Raw genomic sequence first — 15859 nt, 5'->3', positions numbered from 1 at the left:
ACTCCTGCGTCCCTGCCCTGGCCACCGTGGCCTGAGCGGGCTGTCTCCTCTGGGGCCCCCTCCCTGGTCAGCCTCACCCCGTGTCCAGACCCACGGACCCCCCAAGGGCTCAGAGAGGCAAGCCCTGCAGTGGGCGGAGGGCGAACCTGATTCAGGGCTCAGGCTGTGTGCCGGGCTGGGCCTGACGGAGCTGGGCGGGGGCCGCAGCCCAGCGCAGCGTGGACGGGCGGCTGAGCGGGGCCCAGGCTGAGCTGGCGCTGCAGGAGGAGAGCGCGCGGCACAGCGAGCGGGAGCGCCGGGCTGTGCTGGACCAGGTGGCTGCCCTGGAGAGGGGCCTGCAGGCCACCGAGAGCGAGCTCCGGGCCAGCCAGGTAGGCAGGAGCTGAGGGCCAGTGGGAGAGGGCGGCGGGGTGCGGGCGATCTGTGTGCGCCTGAATGGACGTCTGTAAGGCCTCCTGTGCGCATCTCTGTTCTGTCTGCCTGGGTCTGCCAGCACCCACTGACGTGACCAGCCTGTGACTTTCTCCAAAAGCACATTCAAATTTCATCATCTTGTTCCATATGAGGTCATTAGGCTACAGAAGAAAGAGCCCGGGCGTTTGCAGCTCACAGACTTGGGTTCAAGTTTTTGTCCTGCTGTGTGATTCTCGCTTTCCTCATCTATAAAAGGGGGAGAACAGTAACACTCCCAGAGACGATGCACGTGCACTCTTAACACATAGGTAGTGCTCAGCGGACCTGTTTCCTTCATCTCTGTGTAGCCACACCACTGGTGTTCTGGGGGTTTTGTGTGTGTTTGGGAGACATCTGTATATACGTGTGTGCGTGCGTGCGTGCGTGTGTGTGTGTGTGTGTGTGTGTGTGTGTCTGGGGCAGGAAGCACAGGCCCTGGTGGTGACAGTCCAGGCCGCTGAAGCCTTGAGCCCTTCTTGCAGCCGCAGATTCCCCCCCTCCCCTTTCCTCCTCTGGCCCTCTATGCCTGTCCCCACAGCCCACCCCAGGCCTCTGGCTCCAGGCCGAGCTTGAGCTGGATTGTTGTGTCTGCGGCTCCGGCTCTGGCCTTGGGCCCAGCCACAGGGGCCGCGGGAGGAGGCCAGGAACAAAGCTGGGCAGGAGCCAGAGTGGGGCTGCTGGGCCCAGACATGGCAGGGTTGGGGCTCTGAGCAGGGTGGAAGCGGGGCAGGCCTGGACGCTGTTGTAGTAACACCCCCTTGCCCCGCCCTGTCTCTAGGATGGTGACAAGAAGAGAAGGACCCCTGTCTGTCTTCCTGCCCTATCCCCACTCCCCAAGTCTCCTTCACCAGCTGACCCCGCATCGGGAAGGGAGGAGTATCATCCCCTAAAACCCGGCAGGGCCCAGGGCTCCTGCCCGACTCAGCTCAGGTCCCGCATGCAGCTCTGGGCCCGCCTCTGGAGAGCGATGCAGCAGAGCAGGGAGGCCCTGGAATCTGCATTTTTACACCTTCCACCCTCACCGCCCTGGGGCTCTGTAAACACCCGGGTTGTGGTGTCCCTGGACCAATCTGGTCCCTCGACCACACAGAGGTGAAATAGGGCCAGAGAGCAGGGACGGAGGGATGAGCCTGGATCACACAGCCTGCGAGACTTGGGCAAAACTGGAAAGTGCTCTGGGATCCTCAAGTCACCCTGTGAGCATGTGGGGAGACGGAGGCCCCAAGAGGGTCAGGGGCTGGCCCTGGGTCACACAGCAAGTGGTGTCTGTGACCACTTCCAGGCTGCTCCCCACTTCCTCCTAAGGGTCCTGAGGGATGTGGGAGGCGTGGGGTGGGCTGCACAGCTGGGGCCTGAGCCCTGCCCCACCCACAGGAGAAGATCAGCAAGATGAAGGCCAACGAGGTGAAGCTGGAGAGCGACAAGCGGCGTCTGAAGGAGGTGCTGGATGCCTCTGAGAGCCGCAGCGTCAAGCTGGAGCTGCAGCGGCGCTCGCTCGAGGGGGAGCTGCAGCGCAGCCGCCTGGGCCTGAGCGACCGGGAGGCCCAGGCCCAGGCCCTCCGGGAGCGGGTCGACTCCCTGCAGAGGCAGGTGGGTCCCCTCCCCTGACCTCAGGCCCCTCTTCTGCATGCCCTGTGCCAAGTGCATTATGGGGACTCTGTTTGATCCTCCCAGCTACCCTGCGAGGCAGGTATTATCATCACCCCATTTCACAGATGGGCGGATGGAAGCTCACGGAGGTGACGTCATTGCCCAAGATCCCATAGCTAATAAGAGGCAGGGCCAAAATGAGAATTCAGGACTGTTTGCTGACGGAGTCTGCACTCATAGGAGGCATGTGGGACCAGTTAGAGAGATTTCACTCATTTTCTTTTTTTGCCTTGGCCGCCAGGAAGCTCAGCTCTAACTGGAATGTTCAGTAGCTCTGCTAGCCCTACACTGTCACCCACCTAAGTCAAGAACACAGAAAATCTCAGGGTTGTGGTGGTTACCCTTTCTTCTCCATAACAGGGAGGAAAGGGGAATGAGAACCGGCAGAAGACCACGGGGTCTGGGACAGCCAGGTTGATGGCATTCTGTGTGAGGGTAGTTAACTGGCGGTGCGACCGGGCCCAGGTTGTAGTCACCTGAGCCAGTGGGAACGCATGGGAACAGTATCAGTGAGAAAGGCCTAGAGAGAGGTGGCAGGGGCTTGGGTTAGGCACACCTGGACCATCCTGTCTGTCTTCCCACCAGGTGGCAGACAGTGAGGCGAAGGCGGGGACTCTGCAGCTGACAGTCGAGCGGCTGAGGGGGGCCCTGGCCAAGGTGGAAGAGAGCGAGGGGGTCCTGCGGGACAAGGTGCAGGGCCTGATGGAGGCTCTGACCCAAAGCAGCGCCAGCCTCACCAGCACCCAGGACAAGAACCTGCACATGCAGAAGGCACTGACTGCTTGTGAACATGACCGCCAAGTGCTCCAAGTATGGGGGTTCCAGGGTCTGGCTGCGGGCGGGCCCAGTGAGAGTTAGCCTACAAAGGCAGGCTTGGGGGCCCTGGTGGAGAGCTGACCCCTGGGACGGTCAATAAGAGCTGCCTTTGAGGGAGGGGTGGGCCCAGTAAGAGCATCAGCCAATGAGGGGAGGCTCTGGGGGGAGGTGGGATCAAGCCTACCAGGACAGGCTGCAGGACCCAGGGGCAGGCTAAGGGAAGAGCTGGGGTCTGAGGGCTTCCCCACCTTGTGTAGGTCAGTGGCTAGGCTGTGGGCCAGGCCTGCTGTCTGGCTTACTTTCCAGGTGAGAGGACTACGTGTTTAAGGGGCTGTGAACCTGGCCCGGAGGTCCCGAGTAGAGAGGAGCCCCTTGCCTCAGGGCTCCCAGGACAGCCTGGCACCATCAGCCCTTGTCCCGCAGGAACGGCTGGAGGCCACGCGGCAGGCGTTATCCGAGGCAAGGAAGCAGAGCAGCTCCCTGGCTGAGCAGGTGCAGACCGTGCGGGGCGAGCTAGCGGACCTGGAGCTGCAGCGGGCGGAGTCCGAGGGCCGGCTGCAACAGCTGCAGGAGGTGAGGGCCAGGGTGGCCCTTCCGTTCCCAGGACCGTGAGGCCCTCGGCGTCGGGACCTTCTCACCTATCTCCACCTTATCCCAAACCTAGGCCCAGCCTCCTGTGAGGAAGCATGGTTCACTCAGTCCATATCCCCATTATACAGATGGAGAAACTGAGGCCCAGAGAGAACTGTCTGGCCTCGGGTGACCATTCCCTGATGTGGGCCTCATAATAGCCTTACCTAGAAAGTGGGCCTGGCAGGCTGGCATCATCATCTCCAAGCTTCCGATGCACACCCTGAGGCCCAGAGGGATTAGGGACTCGCTGGCTTCTGCTGCAGGTGCTGCGGCAACGGCAAGAAGGTGAGGCTGCGGCCCTACACACGGTCCAGAAGCTGCAGGATGAGCGGCGGCTGCTGCAGGAGCGCCTGGGGAGCCTGCAGCGTGCCCTGGCTCAGCTGGAGGCCGAGAAGCGGGAGGCGGAGCGCTCAGCCCTGCAGCTGGAGAAGGACCGGGTGGCCCTCAAGAGGATGCTGGACAAGGTGGGCTGTGTCCCTAGGGCCCTCCCTTCACTTCCTTGGGTCCCAGCCCTGGTTGGTCCCAGCTGTGTGTCCCCAGGATGTGGGGGCTGCAAGTCCCCCCGGCCCTGCTACCTGTAACCCAACACCCCTTTCTGAGCTGCTCCCACTTCCTGGGACCTCCCTCCTTCCCCGGGCACCCTGACCCCCTCCCGCTCTCCCCACCTAGGTGGAATGGGAGAAGCTTCGCAGTCACGAGGACACGGTGCGGCTGAGCGCAGAGAAGGGCCTCCTGGACCACACGCTCACAGAGGCTGAGTTGGAGCTGGCCGAGGCCCGGGGGCAGATCCAGCTGCTGGAGGTCTAGCCCCTGCCCACCCAGCCCTGGACACGCTTTCTCTCCCCAGCCCTGGACCCAACTCCACCCCCACAGTCCACAAGCCCAGAGCCTTGGAGGGGGTGCCCAGAGCCAGGTCCCAGAGGGAGGGGTCCTCCCCAGAGTGGAGAGGAAAGAGACCTGTCAGCACACGCGCCTGTGTGCTCACGTTGGTTGTGGACGTGAAGAGCCATGAGTGTATGTGAGAGTATTCTTGCGCGTGTAGCACGAATCTTGTGCATGGATGTGGCATATCTAAGCATTAGGGATATATCTGTATCTTTGTGTACAGGTCTCTTGTATGTAGATGTATGTAAGAGTATTGGGCTTCTGCACATATGCATGCATCCGTGTGAACACAGGTTTTTACATGCTTGCTTTTATCTATCTTATCTATCTATATCTGTATACACATATGGGCTTGTCTCTGTGTTTGAATATGTCTGTGTGTGTGTTTGTGTGCCTGAATGGGGGTCACTAACTACCCTGACCCAGGATTTGCAGGCCAGGAGGGCTGAGGGGTGGGAGAAAAACAAGGGTCTCTCCTACATCCCCTGCTTTGCCCCAAGGGGCCCTCAGGCTCCCACCCCAGGGAGGTGCCTGACACCCTATGGCCAGAGGCCTGACCCGTGGGCCCTCCTGCAGGCCCAGGTGGCAGCACTGCAGCAGAACCACAGCCCAGCGCGGCTGGAGGTGGATGAGCAGCGGCTGGAGCTGCAGCAGGAAGTGGATCGCCTGCGCAGTGCCCAGGTGCAGACGGAGCGCACTCTGGAGGCGCGGGAGCGGGCCCACCGGCAGCGGGTGCGTGGCCTGGAGGAGCAGGTACTCAGGCCTGGTGGGCTCTGGCCCTTCCCCAGGGGGTGGCAGCATCGGCAGGACTCCCCCTTCAGGAGGCTGGACCAGGATGGAAGTGTGGAGCTGGGGGAAGGGGACGGAGGAAGAGGAGGGGGCAAGGGAGAGGAAGAAGTGGGGGCAGGGAGAGGGCTGGCAGTAACCTCTTGGGTATAAGTGGTCAATGGCACCCATAACTGAAACGGTCCGGGTGGATCTGTGCTGCTATGAGCCACGGCTGGACACAGGGGCTCAAGTGATGTCATCGGAACTCAGTCCCCTTGCCACGGCACCATGCCCGGGCAGGCTGTCTCCCCAGGTGGCACAGGTGGCCTCAGCAGCTCCAGCCTCAGGTTATCCTAACAACCATGATCCCAGCGGAGAGGGGGGCCCTTTTCCCTGAGGTCAGCAGCACAGGTCCCAAGGATGAGCCTCATTGGCCAGCTGAGACCGCAGGCCCCCTCGTGACCATCTCTGCCTGATCATGTCTGCAGGGCAAGGCTGCTTTGGTAGGCCAGGCCTGGGTCACAGGTCCACCCCTGGAGTCCAGCTAGCTCCAGGCCTGGCCTAGTGGTGAGAGTGGGGATGGGTGGCCCCCAAAGAGAGGCCGAGCAGTCTGGAAACACCCCGCTGCTCCATGGAGCAAAATGAGAAGGGGAGGAGATACCCTGGCTCTTAATGACACCTGGTTTTTCTGAAACAGGCAGCACTGGGTCCCTTCTGGTGTCCTTCCATCAGTCACACCCCACCCCCGCCGCCCCGCTTTTTCTGAAACCAGGCTGGGGTCCTGGGCTGGCCCTACCGCCTCTTTCTTCTCCAGGTATCCACACTGAAGGGACAGTTGCAGCAGGAGCTTCGAAGGGGCTCAGCTTCTTTCTCCCCCTCCTCCGGCCCCCCAGAGAAGTGAGCACCTTGCCAGCGGGCACCCTGGAGAGCAGCCCCGTGGCCGGGGCGGGACAGGGGAGGGAGGACTCCGGCACCAGGCCAGACCCGGCAGCGCCCTCCCAGCCTCGTCAGAGCCGACCACCCTCTGTGGGCTCCCCACTCAGTCCAGCCCCCTCTCCCCCAGGATGAGCCCGTGTGAGGTCCCCCAGGACCAGTTTGAGGTCCTCCCTGAGTGTCTGAGCCAAAGCCAGGGGTTGGAGAGACCTCCCCCCTACCTTGTCTCTGGCCAACCCTGGAGCACAGGTTCACGGGAAAGAGAAGGGATGTCCAGGCCTGGGGCAGGGGACCTTCTCTGGCTTCCCAGAGATCTCTTTGCCTTAGTTCAGAGTATTTGTCAGGAAATTCCTCAGAGTTCAGAGTCCCTGTATTTTTGTACCTTTTTACAATGTTAACTGTTCAGAACTGTTGTGTTTTTTGTAACAAGACGACCCCATTTAAAAAAAGACGGTTTGTACAGATGTGTCCCTTTACTATTAATGTGCCTTCTCCACCTGGGAGACAGGAGGGGGGACAGGCGGGCCCTGGGGCCAGAGGGATGGGGTCCCCTAGTGGGTGCTCAGGGAGATGGGGGCAGCTTTTGAAAGGCCTGTGACGAAAGGTAAGGAACTTACCAACCTCACAGGATGTCGGGATGGGGAGGCCTCCAGGGTCCTGGGCCACCCACCCCATTTAACAGATGGAGCTGTTGAGGTTTGGGATGGGACCCAGCCTGTGCCGCTCGACTCTTTCCAGCTGAAGCTTTCTGCCCTTTTCTCTGGCTCCTCCTCTGGACAGGGCCCGCCCTCTGGACAGTAACAGGCATTCCAGGCGGTGTGGTAAACAAGTGCAGGCCTGGGAGTGGACGTGGGGTCTTGCCTTGGCTCCGCTGGGTGATCCTGGGCAAAGCCGCTTAAGCTATCAGAGCCTCAGTTTGCTCCTCTGTAAAATGGGAACGTGCCTCCCAGGGTGGTTATGAGGAAGTACACACAGAAGATGCTCAGTGAGTGTTTCCAAGGAGAAATTCCATTCATCTCATGGAGTCCAGTGGAGTCAGGTTCCACCCCAGCCCTGCCACTTACCACTGTGGACCCTTGGGTGGCTTACGTAATCTAGGCTTAGTTTCCCTGTCTGTAAGATGGGAATATTAACTGTACCCACCACATAGACCTGGTTGGAGGGTTAAATAGGCCTGTGTGCTGAGCCTTCAGACAGAGCCTGGTCTCCTATGCTGGTCAGAGGGAGGTGTTGTAACAGCTTGCCCTGTTTCTGCCCTCTGAACTGCACCAGCCTTCCCTCCTGCCAAAGCCCTTGATATCAGAGTCCACCAACCTTGACCTCCTGCCTTCCACCCTATACGCTTCCACATGGGCGGCCTCTCATCTTGCCTTGCACCCTTCTCTGGTGATGGGGCACTCACAGACTCACCAGGCAGCCCTGACAATGAGGAAGCTATATTCCTGAACCTTCTATTTCTGATACAACCCCCTGCAACACGCACACATGCGCACACGCACACCCTGGGGGCGGGGGGCAGTTGTCATGGCCCATCTTTCTGGGCAGGTCAGAGCTGAAGCGGGTGGATGAGGAGGCACGGCCACAGGTCACCTGAACCTACCCTTCTCCCGAAGGGGCTTGGCAGCCTCTCCGTGAGGACATGCAGTGTTGAGGTACCTGGCCATCTCCTCTGTGCCCTCGACCGAAAAAGTGACTCTGAATCTTTTGTAAAAACCTGTTTTTAATTTTGTATAAAACAAAGGTGGTCTATGCCCAGGGGCTGTAGGAAATCCAAGCAGACCAGCTGGGGTGAGGGTCATAGCCTACCTTGGGGGTGGGGCTGGAGTGGGGGACTGTCCTCAGAGGGATGGAGAAGGCACATCAGGGGCCCAGGTCCCACAGAGAGGCCTGGGATGCCCCCACATGGGGGCGGAGACTGGACCCTGGGGAGCCCCCTTTGTGCCCCAAGGGTGGCTGCAGGCTGGGGGAAGGGCCTGAGGCAACCCCCGGCGCTGCAGCCACTAACATTTTACGGGATAAGAGGAACGTCTGGCTGGGGAGAAAAGCACCAGGTCCGGCAGAGCCTGAGGGCCCCAGGTCCGAGGAGGGTCCAGGGCTCGGGGTGCCACTTCCACCCTAGCAGCCCCCGCAGCTCCTGGCACAGGAGGCTGCCACAGATTGGCACAGGCCGCTGCTGGCCATCACGCCACATTTGGAGAACTTGTCACGACACAGGTCAGCTGTTGGGGGTGGCAGGAAGGAGTGGGGGTCAGGGTGCGGCTAGGTGATGGAAACTGCTACCCCCGCCCCAACCGTGGTGATGGGGGATGTTCTGAGGATAAAAAGCAGCCGGGAGGGGAGCTCAGGATTCCCCGGAAGTGGCCCTGGATTGAACACATGTTTAATAAACATCAGATGGGTGGACGCGTGGATGGATGACGAGTGGGCATGGGGGCAGGGGAAAGAGGAGGGTGGAGGCCTTCCTACCTCGCAGGAGCTCCTCGTGGGCACAGACCGTGCGGACACAGATTTCCTTGTTGATGACATACACACGGCGGAGGCTGAGAGGGACAGAGGGACGGGGCCGGGAGAAACGTCAGCCCCATCCTCACCCTGCCCCACGGGAGAGCCGGAGACCCAGCCCCTAGGCCTGGGCGTAACCAGAGTTGAGCTCAACCTTGGGATTCACTAGCTTTCCCCACTCCCACGTTGCGGGCTGGAGCTGTGGTCCCCCTCGCTCCCCTGCCACCCCCGTCCCCCCAGTCCCTTCCTGCGCTCACCTGTAGAAGCAGACCTCGTTGAGACACTGTTTGCAAGGCTTGTGTATGGAGTAGAGGCGGGTACACGGGTACTGCTCCTCGCGGCAGTCTGAGTGACAGGTGGGATCACACTTGGGGGGGGCTGCAGCTGGGGGCTTAGAGCTGGGTGGCAGCCCCCAACCGCACCCATGGGAGACTGGCTCTCAGGGCCTAGGTACCCCTGCACCCTCAGGCCCAGCCTAGACCTGCGTGCACACACCAACACACGCACACGCGAGCACTGTTGGACCTTGCGAGGCTGCCCAATTTTATCCAGTATATTTATACATACACAAATTCACAACCATGCTTGGAAGCATATATTCAAACACAAATCTATACCGGCACACAGTCACAAAAGTCCACAGCAGCCTCACAGGAGGTCTGCACACTCACACGCTGAGCTGTGAGACAGGGTCCCTCACACACAGGCTGGCTCTTGGGCTCTTGGCCAGGGGAGGACCGCTGAGCTGGCCTGGGCTTCCTGCCCCATCCTCGCCTCTCCTGCCTCTGAGCACCACCCTGTCCTGCCGCCGGCGTGCTCCCGCCTCGCCCCAGTGTCTGGGAGTAGAGGCGCCTCCTGAGGCTGCAGCCAACTTGGCCTCCAGCTGGGCCCAGGGGCAGGGGGATCTCCCAGAGCTGCCTCGGGGGGGCCCTGGAGTTGCCAGCCTAAAGCAGGGGCACCTCTGTAAGCCCCTCACCCCACCATCTACCCCAGCGAGAGCAAAAGGCCTGGCTTTCTCTGTCCTCCCAGTGCCGCACGCCACTGCACCCTAACTTCCAGGGCCATGCCTCTGTCCCTCCAGTTGTCAGGAAGGTTCTTACCCAGAGGCCCAGGCTCCGTGGGCTCCGTCTCTACAGTTCCTGGTTCTGGTGTTGGGGGAGAGGCAGGCAGAGATCACTGGGACGGGTCTATTCAGGGCAGGGTGAGGTCACCTCTCCCAGCCCCGGACAGACCTCCCCACTCCCGGGGCTGGCTGGAGCTGGTGGCCTACCTAAGGTGGGAGCTGGGATGACTTCCTGTTGGACTTGCTGCTGGGACTGGAACTGAAACTGCTCCTCCGGGGGCCGAGGAGTCACCTCTGCAACGAGAGATGATGAAAGGGTCTGTTCCCCTACTCCCATCGCCCACAGGTCTCTATGGACTCCCCACCCAGCTGTCTGCCCATCCTATCCTGCCCTCAGCCCTTTACCTTGATAATCATAGTAGTCCGGGTTGTCTGAAAATAAAGATGAATGTGGAATTGGTGGGGGTCAGGCTAGCCCCCAGCCCCAGGTCACAACTGAGCAAGGGACCATACCCTGAGATTCCCATCGCCCTACCACCCCACCTGATCCCTGGCTGAGCCATGCAGATCCAGGGAGCAGGGCTGGCGGGGAGGCTGGGGGCGGACAAGGTGCTTACCGATCTGGTCGCTATAGTGGGTGTACTGGACGTGGTCTGGGAACGGAGGCAGTGGATCCAGGTCGTACTGGCCCTGAGCCAGCAGGCCTGCTGTGGGGAGGCAAAGCTGAGGGGACGTCCAGCAGGGAAGGGCAGCAGAGGCCCCAAAGCACTTCTGGGGAGGGTAGGTAGAGGTCCCTAGGGCAGGCCTGTAAGACCCTAAGATCTTCAACAGACTCTAGACCCATAGGAGGCAAACGCCTTCCTTGACCATAAAGGCCCTTATACTCCCTGGTCCTGTGTCGCCTCATGGGTCATATCCTGCCCCTCTCCCCCATGCTGGCCGCTGCCTGCCCCAAGGCCTTTGCACTTGACTCTCCCTGGGCCTGTCATCCTGATTTGCTTCTCCTCCTTCAAGTCTCAACTGAAATTTCAGCTTTGCTAAGAGGTCCTCGCTGGCCCACCCACACTCTCCATGTCGTTCTCCTGTTTATTTCCATCATAGCACTCAACATAATCTGACACTTATCACATCTCCCTTCCCTAGACTGGCAGGCAACACCATGAGGGCGGGGTCTGTCTGCCTGGTTCATCACTGTGTTCCCAGGGCCTACCCCAGTGCCTGGCCCAAAGAAGGAGCTCCACAAATATCTGTTAAATTAATGGATGTTAGACCTGGCAGGGCCTTTGGGGTCCCCATTGATAACTCCTCATTTTGACTAACAGGGACTTCTCCAAGGTCAAGATTGTATAGGTTAGTTGGGCCCCAAAGGGGTCTAGAACCCAGGCCTTCAGACTCCCTGCCTTAGGGGCCTCCATTCCTGCACCTCAGCTCCTGGGAGGGTCAGTAAGTAAGAAGAAAAATGTGGATCCTGGTGTCTGGGCCCACTCTCCAGAATCCTGCCAGTCTGCTGCTGTGGAGGGTTGAGGAGGGGCCCAGGAGGTGCCTCTAGTCTTTGGGAGGGGTTGCCAGCCGTCTGTGGCCCAAGAGGTGGACGGCCCTGGGAGCGATGGAGCTGAGTTCTGGCCATAGGACACGACAAAAGCTTACTGCCAGCTCCCTCCTCCTACAAACCCCACTCCCACCCACATAAATGGAGCCCCACCCACCTAGGTGCCACTTACCAGGCAGGAACAGCAGGAAGAGGTAGGCAGCTCTCATGGTTACACAACAAGGCGGGCTGGACTGGTGTCAGGGGACAGCTGGAGGAAGAGGAGGGAGCAAGCTGTATCCCGGGCCACTACCCCAGGGCTGCAGAGCCCACTTCTGCTGCCCCGAATTCAGCCTGGAGAAGGAGGGATTCGGAACAGAAGCCAGGCAGGTGGAGGGTCATGGAGTCTGGGCCCAGGGGGAGGGGACCACTTTGGAGGAACATCCTCTGTCCCTGATGGCCCACTGGGTGTTCAGGTCCCGAGGGACTCGGCCTCCAACCTGGCTCCGGAGCTGGTCTTGACGAACAGACCCTACCCTGCCCTGCTCACTAAATGGACATTCCTAATCCTCTATCAGCCCTGCCCCTGCTCTCCTCGCCACAACCCATGCCCACCCTCTGGTTCAGCACTTCCCCAGGTGTCTAATGCACTGATCCTGACCCCAGGCCCATCCTCGGGACCCCAACCCTGCCCAGCCAACATCGCAGCCCAGACTTAGCAGGAAACCACATGTGTGCCTGGGCCTCCGGGGCCCCTGGGACAGCCAGGCCTGGGCAGGGTTCCCACCCCTAGAAGATTCCTCTCCTGCCAGGCCTCCAGGCCTCCCAAGACCTGGCTGACTTCATTGCACACTCACGAGACCGAGACTGAGGTCTACTTGTCTGCGACAGCAGGAAGCACTTAGGGTGGAGTCTGAAAAGCGCCTCTCCAGATCCTAGAGGGTAGCGCTGAAGGGGACCGTGATGTCCCCCAACCTGACATTGTATGACAAATGTTATGTGTGTAGTTTTTTGGGGAGAGGGCCGTGGTCCTTAGCTTTCACTGGGCTCTTGAAGTTCAAGAGCTCCTGGTTGAGTCTAGCCTCCAGTCTTTGACCCCACAGTGGACTTGGCAGAAGCTACAGGTCCTCTTGTCCAGTCCCAGCTCAGTGCGGGGCAGCCCCAAGGCTGTCAGCCTTCTGCTAGGAGGGCTGGGAGAGAGTCCCCGGGCTCACCCATCCGGAGGACCCCCACCCTGCCACAACAAAAGGAGTTCTTCCAGACAGCTGAATGGAAACCTAACTTTGCCCCATCGTGCCTCGCCCAGGGAGTCGAGGGAGAGGGGGAGGGAAGGGGCAGAAACATGGGCATCTTTCCCTCCTGTCCAGTCCCGCTGCCTGTCTCATACACTCAGCCTCTCACTCCCTCCTCAACCCTAGCTGCAGTCGATGGGGTGGGTGGGGATGAGGTGGGGTGGCGGGGGCGAGACCTGTGACTCAAGCTGTCCCCCAGGCCGGGGACATCTGGCTCCCACGTCCCCATTCTGAGCACCCTTGGCCTCCTCTTGGTGGGGGACTGAAAGGCCTGGAGCTCCCCACAAGGCCTCACTGTCCCCTACTTGCCCCCCAGGCTGGTGGCAGGCAGGCTAGCTGGAGCTGTCACCACTCAGGAGAAGGCCCCGAGCTGGGGAGGTTGGTTGGGGGGCGGGGGGTTCTGTCGGTCCCCAAAGCCCCTCCTAGGCCTCTCAGCCCCCTGCAAGGAGTCTTTCCTCCCCTCGGAGGTTGAGCACCCAGGCCCAGGCTTATTGGGGGAAGGAGGGCTGGGCTGTAAAGAAGAGAGTCCCTGTGGCAGAAGCGGGTCCCTCCAGGGGACCACACCTCCAAGCACATCTAGACGACAGACTGTTTGGGTGTCGGAGGCTGGGACCTGCCTAGGAGGCCTGTTCCTGGACCCTGGCCCCTTCCACGGCTGGGACGCCCCCTACCCTCTGTGCCTGGCGAGGAGGGGCACCGGGCCCCCTGCCCCCACGCTCACTGACTCACTCTGCTGGAGGCTCTGTCTGCTCCAGAGGCCGGGCTGGGGTCCGGCTGGAGGAAACCAGATGTTGCAGCGCCGCACAGCTGGGAACAATCAACCATGGAAACTTGCTCGGGCGCGCTCCCTCGCGCTCTCTCGGTCTCTGATCTCTCTTTGTCTCTCCGCGTCTCTGTCCCCGCCGCTCCCGCCGGACACCCACACCCCAGCCGCCGCATTCCAACCTCCCAGGGAGAACAAAAGCCGCCCCATCCCCGACGCCCCCCAAATCGGGCTCCCCTCCCTTCCCAACTCGCGTCTTCCCCTCCAAACGACCCCAAACTTTCCAAGTGTCCTCTTAGCATATGCTCAGACGGCCCCAGACTCAGGAATCCCGAAAGGAAAGCCGCCCCCAGGATCGGGGACCCGCAGAGACCCGCACCCTCAGTACCTGGGGGCCCTCCGACGTCGCGGCCCACGACCCAGTCCCCCCTTGCGCCCCCGGCCCGGTCAGGCCGCCAGGCCCGCGCCTACCTGGCCGGGTCACTCCGCGGCCCGCTCCGAGTCCGCCCGCCGGAGCCGCCCCTTTGCCCGCTCCGAACCCCCCTCCGGGCCCCCGACGGGGCCGGCGCCCGCCCTCCAGCCTGGATCCGCTGGGTCCTAACGCGAGCGCCGCCGCCGCCGCCGGGGCCGCCACGACCGCGACCTCGGGTCTTCAACCCTCTTCTGGGGGCAGCCCCGCGGGGAGGAGGCGCCCGCGGAGCCAGCCTCACGTCTGTTCAGCACTTTCCGCTGTGCAAAATGCTTTCTCCTCACGGCCTCATCACAGCTGGAGCGCAAAGTGGTGAGATGGGTGAAGTGGGCGTGCTGCCCCCATTTTACAGAGGAGGCTCGGGAAGATGATTCGCCTCCCGCGGCTCAGCGAGACAGAGCCTTGCCCTCCCTTTTGGCTTCTCCCAGCTTCCAGGACAGCCTTCCTGGCCTGGTTTTCCTTCTGCCTCTCTGGTTGTGCCTTCCGGGTCTCCCTAGCCAGCTCCTGGCCACAGCTGCCTTCCATAACCAGCATTTCTTTGAAACCACAGGCTACAGGCTCCCGGGCCTGGCCACACGAATGTCCCCAAGGCACATCCAATTCAACAGGATCCAAGTCCAAATTCACAACATCCCGACCTTCCCCAGACCTGGCCCTTGAAGGTGTTCCCATGCAGGGAATGAGCCCACCGTCCTTCCCTTACCTGGCTAACTGTAACTCCCGTGTGCTCAACCCCTGCAGACAATCCAACTCCCACCACTACTTCTGACTCTGTAATACCTCCAATCTAGGCCTTCCCAAACGGGCCCTGCCCTCACCCACTCACCTCAGACAGGGTGGGGGGCAGGGAGGCTTCTACCTAAAGCCTTTCACTGGTTTCCCAAGGTAGCCGGGAACAAGGCTAAACTCCCCCGGGGCCCCCAAAGGCCCTACCTTTCATCACAGTCTGGCTCTGCCTCCTCATTCCCTCTGCCTGGTCTCCCAAAAGCCTCAGTGGCTTTCTGGCTGATTCTCAGTAAACCTCTCCCTTCCTCCACCTGCCACCAGGCCTTTGCTCAAGATGTGTTTCTTCCTTCTGCAACACTGGTGAGGTTTTCCTCCTTCAGATTATAGATCAAACCCTCCCTTCCTCAGAGGCGGCTTCCCTTTCTCCCTGTTAGAGCTCTTAAGCATCTTCTGCTTTACCGGTCACAGCTGTTGCCCTATGTCTGAGACCATGTGAATCCCACCCCTCTCCCCGAAGAGCCTGTCAGCCACGTGAAGACAGGGACAAGGTCTGCTTCTGCTCATCCTCAGTTTTTGCTCACTAGGCACAGTGCCAGGCTCAGAGCAGCTGTTCAGTAAACATTTGTGGAATGAATAAATGATGTACAGTGGATTCTCCTGGGAGGCTGGCCGGGTGTGGGGTTGCAGGTCTCCTGCCCCTGGGGCAGTCCTGCCTGGTCACGGGAATCTAGGCCTGGGGCAGGGGGCTCAGGCTGGGAGGGGGATCAAGACGCCCCTTGATTCAGGCCCTCACCGTCAGGTCTCCTTAGGCTGCTTGTCCCTTAGACACTGAATCCTGTTAGGCAGGGACTGACCATGTCCCATGCATCGTTTGTTCCCCAGTGCTGGTCTGTCAAGTGAATGGATGAATGAATAACTATCAGCCACCCCGCCCCCCTCCCCGCTCCAGTGTCTATGGCAGAATAAGCAGGGATTTTTGTCACTTGGAGCACTATGGGCCCCGGGGGCCAGCCTGGCCCTCTCTGCCCTTCCTTAGCCCTTCACTGCTGCCAGATGCAATCCCACTAGTGTAGGAGAGGAAACCGCCTGGCAGAACTGCTGTCCCCTACGCTTGACAAAAAGGGGAAACTGAAGCCCCAAAGCTGCCACGTCTAGTGTCCTGGCTCCCAGATCCTCTGCTGCTTCTACCCACTCCTCTGGCTCGAAGGACCCAAGCACAGGTGGCAGCTATCCGGGGAGGGAGGAGCAGGTGTGGGGACTCTTCTCCCAGTGTTCTTGGAGATTTGCTCCTTCCCCGCTCGCCTCTCACAACACGTTATAAGCTGCACCCAGGCAGAGGTCATGTTTTTTGTTCACCGCCGTAGCCCCTGTGCCTGGC

At 60.7% G+C, this 15859-nt stretch overlaps 2 protein-coding genes across 15 annotated transcripts in view; one reads left to right on the top strand and one right to left on the bottom strand.

Annotated features, from left to right (window-relative positions):
* Window positions 1-6600, top strand: part of CROCC (ciliary rootlet coiled-coil, rootletin) — a 48406-nt gene extending 41806 nt beyond the window's left edge. For all 7 annotated transcript variants that reach the window (XM_060141293.1, XM_060141294.1, XM_060141292.1 and 4 more), the window contains 8 exons: window positions 208-371; window positions 1828-2043; window positions 2689-2913; window positions 3343-3492; window positions 3816-4016; window positions 4222-4353; window positions 5014-5190; window positions 6020-6600. In XM_060141293.1, the coding sequence (XP_059997276.1) occupies window positions 208-371; window positions 1828-2043; window positions 2689-2913; window positions 3343-3492; window positions 3816-4016; window positions 4222-4353; window positions 5014-5190; window positions 6020-6106 (1352 nt within the window). In that variant the 3' untranslated portion in view covers window positions 6107-6600. The remainder of the gene's footprint in view (window positions 1-207; window positions 372-1827; window positions 2044-2688; window positions 2914-3342; window positions 3493-3815; window positions 4017-4221; window positions 4354-5013; window positions 5191-6019) is intronic.
* Window positions 6601-7857: 1257 nt separating this feature from the next.
* MFAP2 (microfibril associated protein 2) lies at window positions 7858-14011 on the bottom strand. Of its 8 annotated transcripts, none has more exons than XM_060142805.1 (10): window positions 13758-14004; window positions 13253-13330; window positions 11425-11502; window positions 10321-10407; window positions 10109-10135; window positions 9911-9997; window positions 9741-9785; window positions 8898-8985; window positions 8605-8678; window positions 7858-8357 (listed from the first exon to the last, which is right to left on the bottom strand). In XM_060142805.1, exons 3-10 carry the CDS (start codon window positions 11459-11461, stop codon window positions 8254-8256), a joined length of 549 nt encoding a protein of 182 aa, XP_059998788.1. In that variant the 5' UTR covers window positions 11462-11502; window positions 13253-13330; window positions 13758-14004; the 3' UTR covers window positions 7858-8253. The 8 variants fall into 8 exon arrangements, with proteins under 8 accessions (XP_059998788.1, XP_059998782.1, XP_059998783.1 ...); XM_060142799.1 differs by having other exon boundaries at window positions 10321-10410; window positions 13758-14002; XM_060142800.1 differs by lacking the exon at window positions 13758-14004 and adding an exon at window positions 13675-13748 and having other exon boundaries at window positions 10321-10410.
* Between the last annotated feature and the right edge of the window lie 1848 nt (window positions 14012-15859).

This window comes from Lagenorhynchus albirostris, chromosome 2, assembly GCF_949774975.1.
Source record: "Lagenorhynchus albirostris chromosome 2, mLagAlb1.1, whole genome shotgun sequence".
NCBI lineage: Eukaryota > Metazoa > Chordata > Mammalia > Artiodactyla > Delphinidae > Lagenorhynchus > Lagenorhynchus albirostris.
This window is presented reverse-complemented; position numbering and strand designations above follow the sequence as displayed.

Coding starts and splice junctions, on each gene's coding strand:
- MFAP2 (XM_060142803.1), bottom strand. CDS start 11,461: ATGAGAGCTGCCTACCTCTTCCTGCTGTTCCTGCCTG. Junction 10,411..11,424: donor CTTCCTGCTGTTCCTGCCTG/GTAAGTGGCACC, acceptor GCCTCCCCACAG/CAGGCCTGCTGGCTCAGGGC. Junction 9,786..9,910: donor CATCCCAGCTCCCACCTTAG/GTAGGCCACCAG, acceptor CCCCAACACCAG/AACCAGGAACTGTAGAGACG.